We start from the raw sequence: 16614 nt of genomic DNA, 5'->3' as shown, positions 1-16614 counted from the left end.
CAGGGATAAGTACCTTATTTTTTTTTTTAAAAAAACTTAATTTAATATTAATAATTTAGTTTAATTTTCATAAATTGACTTAACGTATAGGTAATTAAAGTGTAATTAATACAAATGAATTGGTGCAAAAGTCTGAATAAAGTTTCTTCTGACGATACAAACTCATGATACAAACACGATACAAACGAAACATGACAATTCGGACCAAAAAATTTCTTCAAATTTAAAGTCTTCAAAATAATCAAAAAAAAATTTTTGTATACTTCTTTAGCTACACTTATTAGTATCTTATAGACAGCAGTGTAGTTTATTGACATTTGCTCGAGAAAAAAAAATAAAATAGAAATTCACCAGATCTTGAATGCCAGGAAAATGACATATTACCTTAGAAGTTTAAAAAACAGTCATTTTAAGTTAATAGTAAGTATCTCAACTTAAACCTTTATGTTAGATGGACCATAAATTGCTTAAATTAATTCTTTTTATCCACTGTGGAAAGAAACAAAAAAAATTTTGTTGCTGATATGTACAGAGTAAAATTGTGTATAATAATCAATCATTAAATAAATAAATAACTTTGATTACTTCCAAGCATATTACAATCATACATAAACTTGGTATTAGGTTAATATTTGCTTTCCCTCTTTACAGTATTAGCAGTTAAAAAGAATTTCAATGTCCTGGCATTCACAAGCCAGGAAAATGACAGCCAGGATAATGACAAATTCGCCATTTTATAGCATATAACTTTACTTTAATTTATTATTTTGGCCGAAGACGTTTATATTCTGCAGAAAACAACAGTATTTCTTAATTGAATACGAAGTTCTCTTTCCTTCTACCCCTTAGCCAGAGTTGGCCGTTGATTACAGTAATCGATTACAACTGTAATTGATTACAGATAATTACAGCTATGTAATCAATTACTTGTAATCATGATTACAAGTAATCAATTACTTGTAATCGTGATTACAACTTTCAAAAAATTTTGATTACAGCTGTAATCATGATTACAATTTTGATTACAGTAATCAATTACTTGTAATCACGATTACAAGTAATCAATTACTTGTAATCGTGATTACAACTTTCAAAAAATTTTGATTACAGCTGTAATCATGATTACAATTTTGATTACAGTAATCAATTACTTGTAATCATGATTACAAGTAATTGCGATTACAAGTAATCACAACAAAAACGATTACAAGTAATTATGATTACTTGTAATCAAAATATATGATTACATGTAATCATGATTACATGTAATTTGATTACATGTAATTGTGATTACTTGTAATCAAACAATACGATTACAAGTTATTACGAATGTATACTATAGTCAAATTTTTTATGTAAGTATTCATGTGTTTACATATTTTTATGTACATAGAATGTACGCACGCATGAACGTACAATTTGCGATTCCTATACATACAATGTATGCACAAACGTTGTTTGTACGTACAATATTCATAATTATATTGTAATATACTTAATGCAATGCGCATATGCTTAGTACATATAATTATGCATTTATGATACATGTACGCATGTATGTTAGTTTGTACAAAAAGGCAATGTTTTGTATCTTTGTATACATAGACAATGTATGTATGAACGTATATGAAAATAATGTTTATGCGTTTGCATGCTTTTATGTACTTAAGTGCATATATTGTATAAATTTACGATAATAGCACGTATATACAATGTACGTTTGTATATAAAATTGTACGTATTTGCGTACAATATGTAAGAATGTTATTTAAAGGTACAATATATGCACATAGTTGCGTAAATAAAATGCGTACATGTATACATGCATATTTATATGTACATCGATATATGTGCACGCAAAGTATGTACTTATGTACAACTTACGTATGTACTTGTATAACTACATACTTTGTTAATACTTATGCGCATGTAATGCATGGATGTACAAAAAATAGTTATATGCACAATGTACGCATGTGCATACAACGTATACATGTACATAATTACAAGTAATGTACAAATACATGCGTACATTTAAATATATGTAATTACAATATACACATACATTGTGCATACATTAAAAAATTTATATGAGTAAAGTTATTAAAATTTGTTTTAAAATTTATTCTAAGGCATATGAAACTCGACCTCATATTTTTTAGAAAGCAAACGATAATTTTATTTGGAATTTTTAAATATTAATTCCACACATAAAATTTACCGTTTTTCTTACCATTTAAAAAATTTCTATGAATCATGCATTATGTTATAAAAAAATAAATCTGTATTGTCAAACATTTCATGAAAATACCTGAAAATAATTTTTTATTCAGAGAATTTCAAAATGATAAAGAACAATTATAGCTGAAAACTAATTTTAAATATCGTTTGATTTTGTCATTTAACTTGCTTGAGTCATTAAAAGTTAACTTACATGCATTTTATTTATTGCATTGTACACATATTTAGACATAAATGTAATGTACATATGTATACGTTAATGTATGTACAATGTATGTACATACATTCATGTATTGTACGTGCATATATAGTACATATGGATATGCATACATGGAACATACGTGTATTATACATGTGTGGATACATTCATTGGACATATATACATTGCACCATATGCATAGATAGGGATAGCATGCATGTACACATGTAAAATTTGTACGAAAGAATTATGCCCAATATATTTATGCACATATGTACTGTATATGTACACACATATGTACATTATCTGAACATTATATGTTCATTTCATCATATGTACATTATATGAATATACATCTGTACGCTATATGTATATACATCTGTACGCTATATGTATATACATCTGTACATTATATGCATCTCAGATGTGTGTATGTACGTACGTTATGCATGTCGAATGCATGTATGAATATATGTGAAATATAAATACGCCCAATATACGTACAATCGTACACAAATGTATTATGCATATTTGGATACTTACATTGAGCATGAACATATTATGTACATGTACATAAATACACTGGACATGCATATCATGTACATGTATGCATACATATATTGTACATCCTACAGATATACCTATATTGTACATGCATACATATATTGTACTGTTCATAAATAAATTGCACATACATGCATGGGACATACATTGTACAGACAATGTATGTATGTTCGTACAAACACAAGTACTTGTATATACATGCGTACATGAACATAGATATACATTTTACATACACAAATATTTGCATAAAATGCATATATTCATTGTGTATAAATGTACATGTCTACATTGTTTGCACATACATACGTAATTATTATCTATATACATACGTACATATATTTTATACCTACAATATAAGTGTATGTACATGTGTGTGAAACTAAAATGTCTGAACATATGCACTAGATAAAATCATATGTATATACATTTTAGTTACATTCATTTGTACGTATACAAATACGTACAAAATGCAGTACATGTTAATACGTGCAAAATGTATCATTATAAAATACATTCTACTATCTACTGTAAAATATAATCATTTATAAGAATACAATAGTCTTGTAATCGTGTAATTAGATTACATGTAATCATAATTACATGTAATCAAATTACATGTAATCAAATTACATGTAATCATATATTTTGATTACTTGTAATCATAATTACTCGTAATCGTTTTTGTTGTGATTACTTGTAATCGCAATTACTTGGAATCATGATTACAAGTAATTGATTACTGTAATCAAAATTGTAATCATGATTACAGCTGTAATCAAAATTTTTTGAAAATTGTAATCATGATTACAAGTAATTGATTACTGTAATCGACTATGTAATCATGATTACAGCTGTAATCAAACTTTGTAATCACGATTACAAGTAATTGATTACTGTAATCAATATTGTAATCATGATTACAGCTGTAATCAAAATTTTTGAAAATTGTAATCATGATTACAAGTAATTGATTACTGTAATCAAAAAATGTAATCGATTACATTTTTGGCCATCTCTGCCCTTAGCTAATAATATTCTCTCTTCAGCGGGGGACAACCCACAAGTGGCTCAATAAGCTTTATTCAAAGATTTGCTCACCTAATAGCGAGATGTTTCGTTTACTGATTTGTGCCCCGAAACACGTATGCTTAGTTTTATTTATTAATTTTTTCCCCTTAGGTTATACTTCCTTCCTTTCGAGAAAGTATATGAGTTATTTAATGAAGTGAAAGATTAAAAAGAAAAATTTTAATTATTTTCACAAATCTCAAAAAATGCGGAGTTTTTATGCATAAAAAACTGTTTAAAAATTTTACGGTTGTGGCAATTTAGTAATTAAGTTCTGTATTTACGTAAGGCTGTTGTGTCAAATAACTCAGATAAATCTATGTAGTTTTTGTTATTAATGATTTCAAGAAGCCAGGAAAATGACAGCATAAAAACCTACTCATCTTGAAAAAAATTTTTAAATTCATTTTGAGCCAGAAAATTGGTTCATTATTCATGCAACAAGACATGTTCAGATAGGAGGGTATCTAATCAATCTAAGATATTGATTCCTGGCGTTATCTATTTTGGTTATAAATCATTAAATAAAAGTAGCCAGGAAAATGACAGATTTTCATGGGACAAACAAATTATTGACAGAAAAAATTATTTCAAACGAAGTTTTAGTAAACAATACCCTCTGCGTATATTCTAGAAATGCTTACATAGGATAAGATAAAATAAAAAAATTAGATTTTGAAAAATTTATGGGAAGTTTTGAAGCTAGTTATTATTGGAAATATTGTTTGGGACATGCCAGGAAAATGACATTTTGATATTCAATTAAATTTTTTAAATATACAAAACAGTCAATGCTAGTGCAAAGTCATTTTAAAATGCTAACAGCAATGCTATTTATTAATTTTTTTTAAAAAAAAAGTTCTTTTAGTATTATAGTATTAGATCTTGGAGCAAGGGACAGTGAATTGTCATGTTTCGTGAGAATCACCCATATGTACTTGCAAACATCGCCCATTTGAAACTTATTTTAACACAGGATTACTTTGTATTTATATTTTAATTTTAAAAAATATTTGAGGAAATTTTTTTTTTTTGCATTGAAAGCGAATCAAAGGCACTGACTAATCAATAGCCATACAGTCAAATCTAGCCATCAAGGTGACTCTCCAGTCTCCAAACACAGTTTTTTCGTCATAGGTTAATTTTTTTAGACTAAATTACATATATATTTCAATAGAATGGCTCTTTAATATAACAGAGGATAAAAAAGAAATAAATTTTAGTAAAACCCACTTTAGGGTGGGTTTATTGGGTTTTTCAGAGTGGATTTTACCCAGTAAAAACCGGGCAGGTTTTACTGGGTAGGTGGTTTTTTGCAACCCTGTCGTGTTTGGACTTATCGAAGATTCGCAATATACGGCCACTACGACGCATAACCCACACAGTAAAGTGACATTGTCAATACCAAATTTTCTTTCCCTCTCCACTGTTTCGTGAAAGGATTAATTTGATCGATTTATGGATATAATTGAGAATTGTTTTTTATTCTTCAACTTTTTTCATATGGCATCTTTTAAACACTTTTTCCTTTAGGTTTTTAAACTTGCTCTACAACTTTATTTAACGTTCTTAAAATTATAATCATGACCTATTATTGACGATCATCTAAGATTAAGGCAACATTGTTTCGCTTTCTTTGCGTAAAAAATATTAATTATTTTTAGTTAAAACTTTCTATATTTGATTAGTTATAATAAGGTTCAAATCCCATAGACAGATTTAAAATTGTAAAAAATGTTGTTTATTTAATGATGGAAGATGAAAAACTAAACAGTTTAATAAAATAAATGATCCCAAGACACTAAAGCGGAAATGTTACTTGATTAAAAACTTCATTGGCTTAAAACGACCGTACGCTAATTTAACGCTAATTTCATACATCGAATAGATTATATTTAGAAAAAATGAGATGGGGAATTAGGGAACTTCTAGCGTAATCGCGAAAAAATAGGTTGCGCCACCCATTGGCCAGCATATGCTTAATTCAATATTAATACTAATATTCTGAAATATGGACACTACTTTTTGATTCATTTCTTATACTAAGTAGACTATGCCACAATCTTGTTAAGTGCTTGTCAGATGGTTTAAATCCTTGTTCTATTTTTTAAAAAAAAATTCTTGCAAGAAAGAGTTCACTTTAACTTTATTTTGCAAAGCCCAATTACTCCATTGCTTTATTGGTAATCAAATGCTTTATTGGTGATCTTCTCAAGAAAATAAATTTATGAAGGAATATAAATTATTATATAAACATTTAAATCTAAATTATGAAGAAAGTTAATTTTTTAAAGTAACTGTTACGTATTGTTTTAAATTTTTATAATCTTTGCCCACTATATCTTTCTTCTGTATAGGGCAGAGGTGGCGAACCTTTATACACCAACGTGCCATTTTTTCTATAACATTGTTTGATGAGGTCATAGACGTGACGTCAAATAATTTTGACTTCGTGATTATTGGGAAAATAATAATACTAAACACTATCAACTCAAAACTCTTTATTTACATTGAAATAAAATACATTTTGCAATGTCTCAGTTATACGCATAATTCAACTTAGAGTAACATCAGTGTGACTTCTGTTGTTGCAGATTAGATGACAAATAATTTATATTAGGTTGTAAGATGTTTGTTTAAGCAGGACTGTTTATTTTTTTGCTAGTTATTTATTGTTAGCTTGTTTTTTTATGGTTATTAATTTGTTTTTTTTTTAGCATTAATTATTAATTTTTTATTAATAATTGTTTATTATTTTGTGTGTTTTTTGTGAATTTTAATTTAATTGTTACATATGCTTCATAGTGTAATACCATTTGTGTAATAACAAATGTGATCGGTGGCGTGCCCGAAATATTGTGTCGGGTGCCATAAATGGCACGCGTGCCATTGGTTCGCCATCCCTAGTATAGGGTATATAGAGTGGTAAAATAATTGAAATTACTCTTATCTTCTGCAATAAAATATTTAAATAAAGGATTTCAAAAATAAATTTGTAGTTAGAATTATGGGTACCTGAAAATACTTGATTTAAAAATAAAAATAAAAAAACTTTCCCTTCCTCCATATCCCTTAATTGAATACGAAGTTCTCTTTCCTTCTACCCCTTAGCTAATAATATTCTCTCTTCAGCGGGGGACAACCCACAAGTGGCTCAATAAGCTTTATTCAAAGATTTGCTCACCTAATAGCGAGATGTTTCGTTTACTGATTTGTGCCCCGAAACACGTATGCTTAGTTTTATTTATTAATTTTTTCCCCTTAGGTTATACTTCCTTCCTTTCGAGAAAGTATATGAGTTATTTAATGAAGTGAAAGATTAAAAAGAAAAATTTTAATTATTTTCACAAATCTCAAAAAATGCGGAGTTTTTATGCATAAAAAACTGTTTAAAAATTTTACGGTTGTGGCAATTTAGTAATTAAGTTCTGTATTTACGTAAGGCTGTTGTGTCAAGTGATTGAATTATTGTAAAGTGTAGTATTAGAGCTTTTTAATTAAAGAAATAAATATTTGTGTAACATTTAATTGTACGTTAATAAAAGTGAAACTACTTAGATCTGATTTTTTTTTTTAAAAAAAAGAAAGAAAGAGAGAAAGGGAAACGTATTGCAAATTTTTCAAATTATAAATAGTTGTTTCTTAAATGAAGCTAAGAGCAAACTGCAATTTTTATTTATTTAATTTAATGGTTTAAAAAAATCTATTTATTTTTTATGATAAAAAATATGGTTAGTTTGTGTTGAATTTTTTTCCATATAATGACTGTGATATGATCTCGGTAAGTCATTATTACATATAGTTTTTTTTTGTATTTTAAGGGTACATTATAATATTTAAAATTTTTTATAGTCTATAATTCTATTCTTAATACCTTTTTTTTAAACTGTTATGAATCTAAACAAAGGTGCATTATCATTACCGAGTAATTTATTGTTTTTTTTATTCGACAAACTCATTATTTCTTATTAAGAGCATTTTAAGATCTTTCTTTAAGGAAATGAGAATATAGAGTTTTCCTATATTTGGATAGATAATAGCTGCCTTGATCATCTTTGTCGCCACTAGCTATCCTAAAACCAATTCTTTCTCAGGTGTATTTACACAACGGTTGAAAGATTAGGGTGGTATTAGAACTTCTTGTTTAATCTTCAGAAAATGATTCTTTACATAGACGATTTTATGAGTTTTCGATTATTTCCGACCTTTTATGTGTTTGGATTTTTGTATTTATGTCTAGTGACTTTTAAAGTTCGTGCCCATTTTAAAAGCGGATGAAGTGCGACGCATTTTTATGTTTATAAAAAAAAGAAAAATCTATTTTAATCAATTATGTAGCTTCTATAATTTTCTATAACTGTCTCTACCTTTTACGCATTATTGTTATTTTTTTTTAAATAAGAACTGGAAGTTGGTAGAATTTTTTTTCTTTTTTTCTTTTAATAATTTGAACTAAGAGATTGTTAAAACTCTTTCCAAATGAAGCGTTATTATTTTTTAAATTTTATATCCGTCGTTGAACAGCTGACCTAATTTTTGGGTTTACGACTACTAATGTTCAACTCCGTAGTCTTGGAATTTTTGAACCCATTCAGAAGACAAGGAAACTCCTGGATCAGTACTCCCAGAGATATTGATTTGTTATGGGAACATGGCGGACTTTGCGAATTGACAGATTTAGCGTGCATCAGTCACCATTTAAAGCCGGCGAGGGTCGAACCCACGAACTCTTGAACATGAGCCCAGCACTCTACCAACCAGGCTATCCCGGCCTAAAATGAAGTGTTTATGAACAATCAAATATTTTTTTTCTGGTAGCTTTTATAAAATAATTTTCATGAAGCTTCTGAAAAATTAATCGTTTTTAAGTTATGTTCCTAATTGTAGGGTTTTATACAGATATTAACCCATTTAAGGCCTGAATATCTTTATATCTAAAGTAAGGATGAAATGCAATCTTATCAACATCTCTATTTATTCATATTAATCCCTCTATTTATTCCTATTTTCTTATATGCCGTGACGCAAAAAAAAGCTCCTATTAAAAGTATGATTAATTTTTTTAAACAAAGTGAATATTTTCTTCTTTTAGCTACTACTTGCTTTTTGAAAAGAATATAAATCATTTGCTTGATGAGAAAACAGTCCTTTTTCCAATAAGAATTCCAATTCTCATATAATTCTCACGATTCCCGTGACAATATAGGCCACTCTCTGTCAAAATGAGTTAACATTAAACTAACCAAGCATTCAAAATTTCATCGTTAAATCAGGTCTCTTAAAAAAGTGTTCAACATACGGAGTAGTATTCTTTCAATAATAAATTAAAATATTTTTTTTAAAAAAAGGATCGTCTCTTTAAAAAAAAGTCCTTTAATGATGGTATGATATTTTTTTGAAGCAGTTACTTTGAAATGTTAACGAAAGTAAAGAATGCGACCTATGCGTTTAATTTTTCATTTAACGCATAGAAAATTGTTTATTCTTACTTTTCACTTAACCATTTGACGAAGAATTTTTATTAAACAATATTTTTCTTACTTTTTTCATTATTTTAGGTCTAAGTAAGTGAGACATACTATATTTGTAGCATTTTAATGATATATGGTTATGAAATACAGTAAATAGAGCATGAAACATCTGTGTCTTTTTCTCTGTTAAAGGTAAAATCTTCCAAACAATAATTTTTCAAATTTGCAGTTATTTAGATCTAAGAGAAATAGTTATTCATCCCTGAAATTTCTTGATTTCAAAATTTTCAAAGTACTTTTTTTAAAATTTTATATTCTAGTACAAATATCTTTCCGATTATCTAACAGATTTTTTTAGAAACTGTTGAACTCTTTTTCATAATAAAAAAATACCAAAATATATTTTTGTTTGTAATCAGAGCGTCAGAAAAAAAAATCTAAAAGAAAAACCGGTGTCCTATCTGCGTCATAGGGTTGATTGATTTTGTCTGTTACTTTTCAAAATGCTTTTATTTCCTTTTCAAAAAAAATTTTTTTTCTTCAAAAAAATATTTTTATTGTTTATGTCTTTATTTGTGTTACTTTATAAATACTACATGACAAATGTTGAAAAGAAATTTTCAACCCTAGCACCATCCTAGGGTGCTTTATGAAATTCCACTTCATACTCAATCTCATCTGGTTCACTTTCAACTTGAGCTCCGAATGTTTATTCTTTGTTGAAAGCACACCTGTATTGAAGTTCAACATTATTTTAGATTAAAAGCCTCTTTTATTGGTAATTTTATGGGTGTCCATTTATGTTTTCAATGGTAGGTGATCTCACTGTAAACATGTTTATCAACCGTTATAGAAAGAAAAAAGCAATTCTTTTTAATTGTACATGCTAGAAAAAAATTTCATGCGCACCGAGTCATTTTAAAAGATACTTGAGAGTTAAACTTGAAAGTAATATAAATCTTAAAACTAAGCAGGTGTGTAAATATACATCATATTCACGACTTCAATTTATCGTAAAATTCTTTATTTTGTATATTGCGATTGCTACAAGGAAAACTTTATACGCAACAATTTCTACTAGGACGGAATACCTCGATTCAAGGACTTCCTCATTTCTTTTAATTTTTTTTTATTACTGAAGCGTTTTCGAAACTTTAATAAGTATATTCGTGCTATAGTGCTTACCAAATTGCAGCCTCACTTCCTTTTTCTTAGCTTTCTTTTTAAGGTTAATTATTAAATTAAATAAACCTGAATTACTATTTCAATTAGAAAGAGGAGAAACTTTTCTACTTATAATAATTTCGCATTAGAATCGATATATAAAGCGTTCAAATATGGTACATAAAGTGGTCATATTTATAAACCATGATTTGAGAACAAATCAGCTGAGCATCTTCGATAAATTTTGTAATTTGAGGACACCTATATATTTATGAAAAATATGAATTTATGTATGCAACAATTATGTTTTTTTTTTTTTTTTTTCTTTTGAATTGATAATATTCAGTTTATTGCAGTTTTGAATATTTAGTATGATTGCAGTTTCGATATATAATATTCTGCATTTGAACACACGTCAAATGAATGAGACCAAGATTAATAAAACTTGTTTAATTTTTGAAGAAATTACTTTAAGACGTGTATGATGGCGATTTCATCTGTTAGTTTTTGTACGATGCTTTTTTGCTTTTCGTTTGTATTCTTTGTACGACAAAACTTATCAACTATTGTTTGAATAAATAAAAAAATATTAGCATTTTTTTAAATATTTTATTGTATATGTAAAAAAAATTATATTGTCTCAGAGAATTCCGAGGGCATTTGAGTGCACATGTTTGGGGAAATTTCCTGTGCTCGAAAAGGAAAGTATTTGAGTACAATCAATGAAATTCGAGGACTTGCCTCATGATTTAAGTACGTTTGGTCTGCTCTGCCACAAAATTATAGCCTCAAAGGTTAATTAATTAACAATAGGTTATAATTAATTTTATAATACTGTTATTTTTATTAGTTGCTGTGAAGTTCAGCTTTTTACATTATTTTACGCTTTTATTATTTTTGCCGTTAAGTATATGAAGTTGAAAAACAAGTATTACTGAATTTGGTGCAGAATAGAGATAACATCGATAAAAAGGCCTTATTTCTTTAAAATTAAAGAAAGTTTCGGTGAGGCTATTATTTTGTGGAGCGTTAGACTTGTTTTCATTGAAAATGTTTGGACCCTGTAATATAAGTTTTAAGTTAGGTTCATTTATGAATAACTGAAGTTTTTAAAATTATTTTATTAGTTAGCTGAAAATCAATTCTCTAAGCTAACCCTTTTTCATATCATGGTACCCGATCTTAGTTTTTTCCCCTTCTTTTTTCATTTATGTAATTTATTCTTAACCAAATACTAAACACATCGTAACTTTGTGGGGAAAAAATAGTTAAAATGTGGAAAAAAATAATCATAAAAACAAGTACTTTTTTGCGCTTCTATCATATATTTATAAACAAAGCGATACGGGTTTGCATGCGTTTAAATTTTTAGGAACTGCAGTGACTTCTAGAAATTTAAACATGTTGACTCTGGCTGATGTATTTATCATGTTATTATAAAATTTAGTTAATGAAAAATTCCACTCATCCTGCTAATCTTAACATTTCTTGATTTTTTTAAAAAACAAAATAAGTTTTTATGAAACCTAATGTTTCTAAATTGTTTCCAAGTACTTGGGTATTTAATTTATATCTTCAAATACTTAATTTTTTTATTAATTATGAGCAATAGGTTTTTAAGGAATATTTCTTTTACATCCTTCATTAAATTCATTACGGATAGTACTTTTCTAGCAAGTTCTCTCTTTTTTTTCTTATTATTAGCATAAAATTTGTAAAAATATGATTAAAAGAAAAACTTTTAATTAATAATAATTTTAAGGGAAAAAAATTTTTTTGCCTCCATCGTAGAATCTATATATTTTTTTTTGTTAATAAAAGGTAGTGTTTAATAAATACATTGATTAAAAATTTGTAAAGAATGCTTCATTATTACGCCTTCTACTCTAGCCACTGCAATGACTCCTAGAACTTTAAACATATTTCCTCTGGTTGATGTATTTATCCCGTTATCATAAAATTTATTTAATCGAAAATTTCACTCATCGTGCTAGTCTTAACATCTCTTTTTTTTAAAAAAGTTTTTGTGAAACCTAATGTATTTAAATTGTTTTCAAGCACTCGGGTACTCAAATCATAGCTTCAAATACTTACATATTTTTATTATCATTAAGCCACAGGTTTTTAAGCAATGATTCTTCATTGAATCCATTACAGATAGTATTTTTCACCATTTTTATAACATGTTCTCCCCTTTTTTTTATTACGATCATATTAATTCATATGAAATTTTTATAAATATGATTAAGAAAAGACTTTTAATTAATAAAAATGGGAAAAAAGATGTTTATTTCATAGAATCCATTATGAAAACTATTATTTAGTATTTCATCTTGTTTTTGTTGTTAATAAAAGGCAGTGTTTAATAAATACGTTGATTAAAAATTCGTAAAGAATGTTTCCTTATTACGCCTTTTACTTTCGCCACTGTCAGTTTCGTTTTTTAATGGTTTCGGTTTGCATAGAGCTAATATCCCCTCTCCATATTCCCTCTGACTCCACCCCTGAAATCCCGAAAAGCCAATAGTCCTCCGCCGGTGGAGTTTCCATTGCAGGGATGCCCAAGACGTGTGCGCTATGGAGAAAGCACCCTTCTCACCTCCGGATGATTGCCGGATCCGGCACAAACATACGGCCATATTGGTGCTCCTTTATTCGTCCGTCGTGGAATCTGGAAAAGCGTTGCTATGTTTATCTTTCTTAAAATTATCGCCATTGACTACATTACCTCTTTAACATGTCAACATCTTGAAAGTTCGGTCATCACCGACTGGTTTCTGATGTGTCGAATATCTTAGTCGAATTTTCTCTGGAAATTGCTTTCTTACCTTGTCACTCTATGTATTTAGTTCTTACGAAAGCTTCGGAAAGATTTTTCAAATGCTTTTTATAAAAATGGCAGTTCTCGCATCATTCTGAATTTTGCTATATTACTTTCGAAATTTCGTTTCGGGAATAGTTCTGTGCAATGCCTAATGTGTCAAAGGCACTCATTTCTGTTGTTATTGAAGTTGCAAGTTTTCTGCTCTTAATAGGTGATGTTATAACTCACATTAAATATAATTTATTGTTGACTTTGTCCAAATGTTAGTGTGAAATTTTATAACTATTTAAATCTCGTCTTCCAATTAGCTTTTTGGCTCGATGTTTGTTTAATTATGAGTGCAATGAACTTCAAGTGCTTTTAATGCAAAAATTCGTCTTAAAGGAAAATACTTTTAAGACTACTGAGACATTTTTGTTGATATAGATTTTAATTTAAAAGAGAGAGAGATAGGAAATCGAATGCACTGTCTTCCGTATAAGAAGTTGTACCGGTAAAGTACCGATTCTCATTAAATGTTGCTGATTGCTTTTTCTTTATATATATAACTCGCTGTCATTAAGTGTTATAGTCGCTGTAAAGTTAATAGATTTATGTCAAAATGTTAAACGATGTTTATTCCTTTGACGCATTTTGATTCTCGTGGAAGTGTATTTAAATGATACTAGATATTTAATTTGTTATAAATAAACTGTCTCAAAGCTTTTGAAAAAGTACTCTTGGTGTACTCCTTTTTTTTATTGATCTCCAAGATTGTGACTTTAAATTTGAAATTGTTTTAAGAGAACTTCCAATTGCTATTTCTAGTGTGATATATTTTGCAAAATACTTGATGCTTAACTAAACTTTTAAGCGATTTATACCTCATATTCATAACATGTGACTTGTGAAGCCATGAAATGAATTTGTAAAAACTGAACACTTAATACCGACGAAGTCTTCCATTCTGTCGCCTTACGAAAAAAATATATATATTTCGTGCTATTACAGATGCCTTCAAGTTTAACATATCTTTAGCTCAAGACAAGTCTTCCATTTCTGCTAAAAAGAACAATTTCGAAAGTGATAGAAAAGGTTGTTATAAACTGGTAGCTAATCGTAATTCGAATTCTGAGGACCAAGTTCGTATCGCTTTCAAGCTTTGCTAATTTTAGATTTTAAATAACATTTACAGTTAGTAGTAATATTTGTCTTCCATCTTCGGAAATAGAGTATTTTCTGCTTTTATGAACAATTTTGACATGAAGACTTCAAAAAAGCAGCTGCAGCACACTGGAACTCATGCCATTGAATCGAGTTCCATTGGCGAAAGCTCCTCCACCCCCAGCAGATCATCTAGGGCTCGTAATGTAGGTCCCGTTGACAATAAGCTTTTATTTGAGAGATTGTGGAAAGGCACTTTTCGTGCTATCGTTGAGGCAAGTTTACAGTCCCGAGATAAAGAAAGCACAATTGCTTTAGCCCGCAGGAGCACGTTAAAGAGTGTGATCAGGTGAGTTCAATTTAATGAGTTCAAAAAGTTTTTTTCTCTTTCGTATCTTTATTTTAAAACAAGTAAATAAGTATTCTTTTATTCGAGTTACAGTAATGAAACCTTTACTACAAAAGAAGGAAAAAAAAAACAGCATTTTTCTTTTAAATAGTCAAAAGCTTTCAAGCAGACATTTTCCTTAAAGCTGAAGAGAAATACCCTTTTTTTTTTAAAAGAAATATATATATTTCTTTATGCAAATTGCAGTAATTAAACCTTTACCTTAAAACAAACAAGGTATTGATTTAAATACTTTTCTTTCAAATTTGCTTAAAATCTTCCATCTGTAAGTGCACCAAAACAAGCATTTTCCCTATAATAGGAAAAAAGTTCCTTCAGGAAAATCCCTTTAAAATGATTTAAAAAAAGGTCTTCTTTATACAAATTGTAGTAATGAATCCTTTATTGCGAATTTTTTTTCTTCTCTTTTAATATAGCTAAAAACATATCTCATAGAAGTGTTCCAAAACAGATAGTTTCTCTAAAGTCAGAAATTATATATATATATATATATATATATATATATATAATGTCTTATGTGGCTTGTTAAAGGACTCACAATTTTTTGCTCAAAATTGCTAAAAATCTCTTCTTATAAATGAGAAGCCACAACCGACATTTTCCTCTAAGTTGGAAATATTTTGCTTCGAAAAATTTTATTGGTGAAGTGGGAAATCGTAAGTATTTGTAAGTTTATAATATTGTATTCGTTATAATATTGCAATCGTTATAGTATAGTAATCATACTGGATTTGATTCAAGGTAAATCAAATAAGGATGATTGTGAATCCTAAGTTACTAAAGATTCGTTAAAAAAATTATTTTTGTAACAAAAGAAGGAAATCGTCAGTTTTAGTTACGGTTGCTGTTAGCTGTTATTATTCAGTTTATTTCAGTCGGGGGTAATCTTCGAGATAAATTAATGTAATTAATTTAGATAAATTAATTAAAGTTTATTTTAAGCTAAATCAGGTTATTTTTATATCAAATTATAGGAAGAATAAGTTTTTTGTTCCAAATGACTTGACTATTATATATAATTGTTACTTCTGAAGTGATAAATTATGCTTCAAAACTAGTAAAAATGTATGTAAATATCAAAAAAAAATTATTGTGGTAAAAGAACGAACGCTTATTAGTAAAAAAGTTATATTATCTATTTTATTTCAGTCCTTGAAAAAAAAAACGATACACATAATTTTATTTATCTTGATTATTATTTTAAAATTTGTTTAGCCAATGTTAATGTAAAAAGAAAAAAAAAAGCATTTTTGTTGTTTTGGTTTTCATTACCTTTAATTGAAATTCAGCACACGAATATCTAAAAAGGCTAAGCGATATGAAAATAGTTTTTTAAAGCTATTACTTATATTTATTTTTAATTATTACTTTTATTTCTATACTATTTGTTAATATCTTTCAAACTTCTAATTTGTATTTTCCGATAATAAGAAGCTTTTAAATTGTTTCCTTTGAATTTCCATGCAATAATTTAATCATTCAGTACTGGTACGATATTGAGATAATTATACTAATCTCAGGTATTTATATT

At 28.0% G+C, this 16614-nt stretch overlaps 1 protein-coding gene across 18 annotated transcripts in view; it reads left to right on the top strand.

The window, feature by feature from the left end:
• The window catches only part of LOC107455963 (uncharacterized), an 88999-nt gene that overhangs the window by 11583 nt on the left and 60802 nt on the right, over positions 1-16614 (top strand). Inside the window, exon 1 of one of the 18 annotated variants that reach the window (XM_043043005.3) lies at positions 13262-15023. The exons of the other annotated variants lie outside the window; for them this stretch is intronic. Within the exon in view, the coding sequence (XP_042898939.2) occupies positions 14758-15023 (266 nt within the window). The 5' untranslated portion in view covers positions 13262-14757. Of the gene's footprint in view, positions 1-13261; positions 15024-16614 lie in introns of those variants that run through there. 18 annotated transcript variants of the gene reach the window in all.

Source organism: Parasteatoda tepidariorum, chromosome 1 (assembly GCF_982258835.1).
Source record: "Parasteatoda tepidariorum strain Cologne lab strain chromosome 1, Ptep-v5.0, whole genome shotgun sequence".
In the NCBI taxonomy this organism is placed as follows: Eukaryota; Metazoa; Arthropoda; class Arachnida; order Araneae; family Theridiidae; genus Parasteatoda; species Parasteatoda tepidariorum.
Note: the sequence above shows the minus strand (reverse complement) of the source record. Positions and strands in the feature narration are given on the sequence as shown.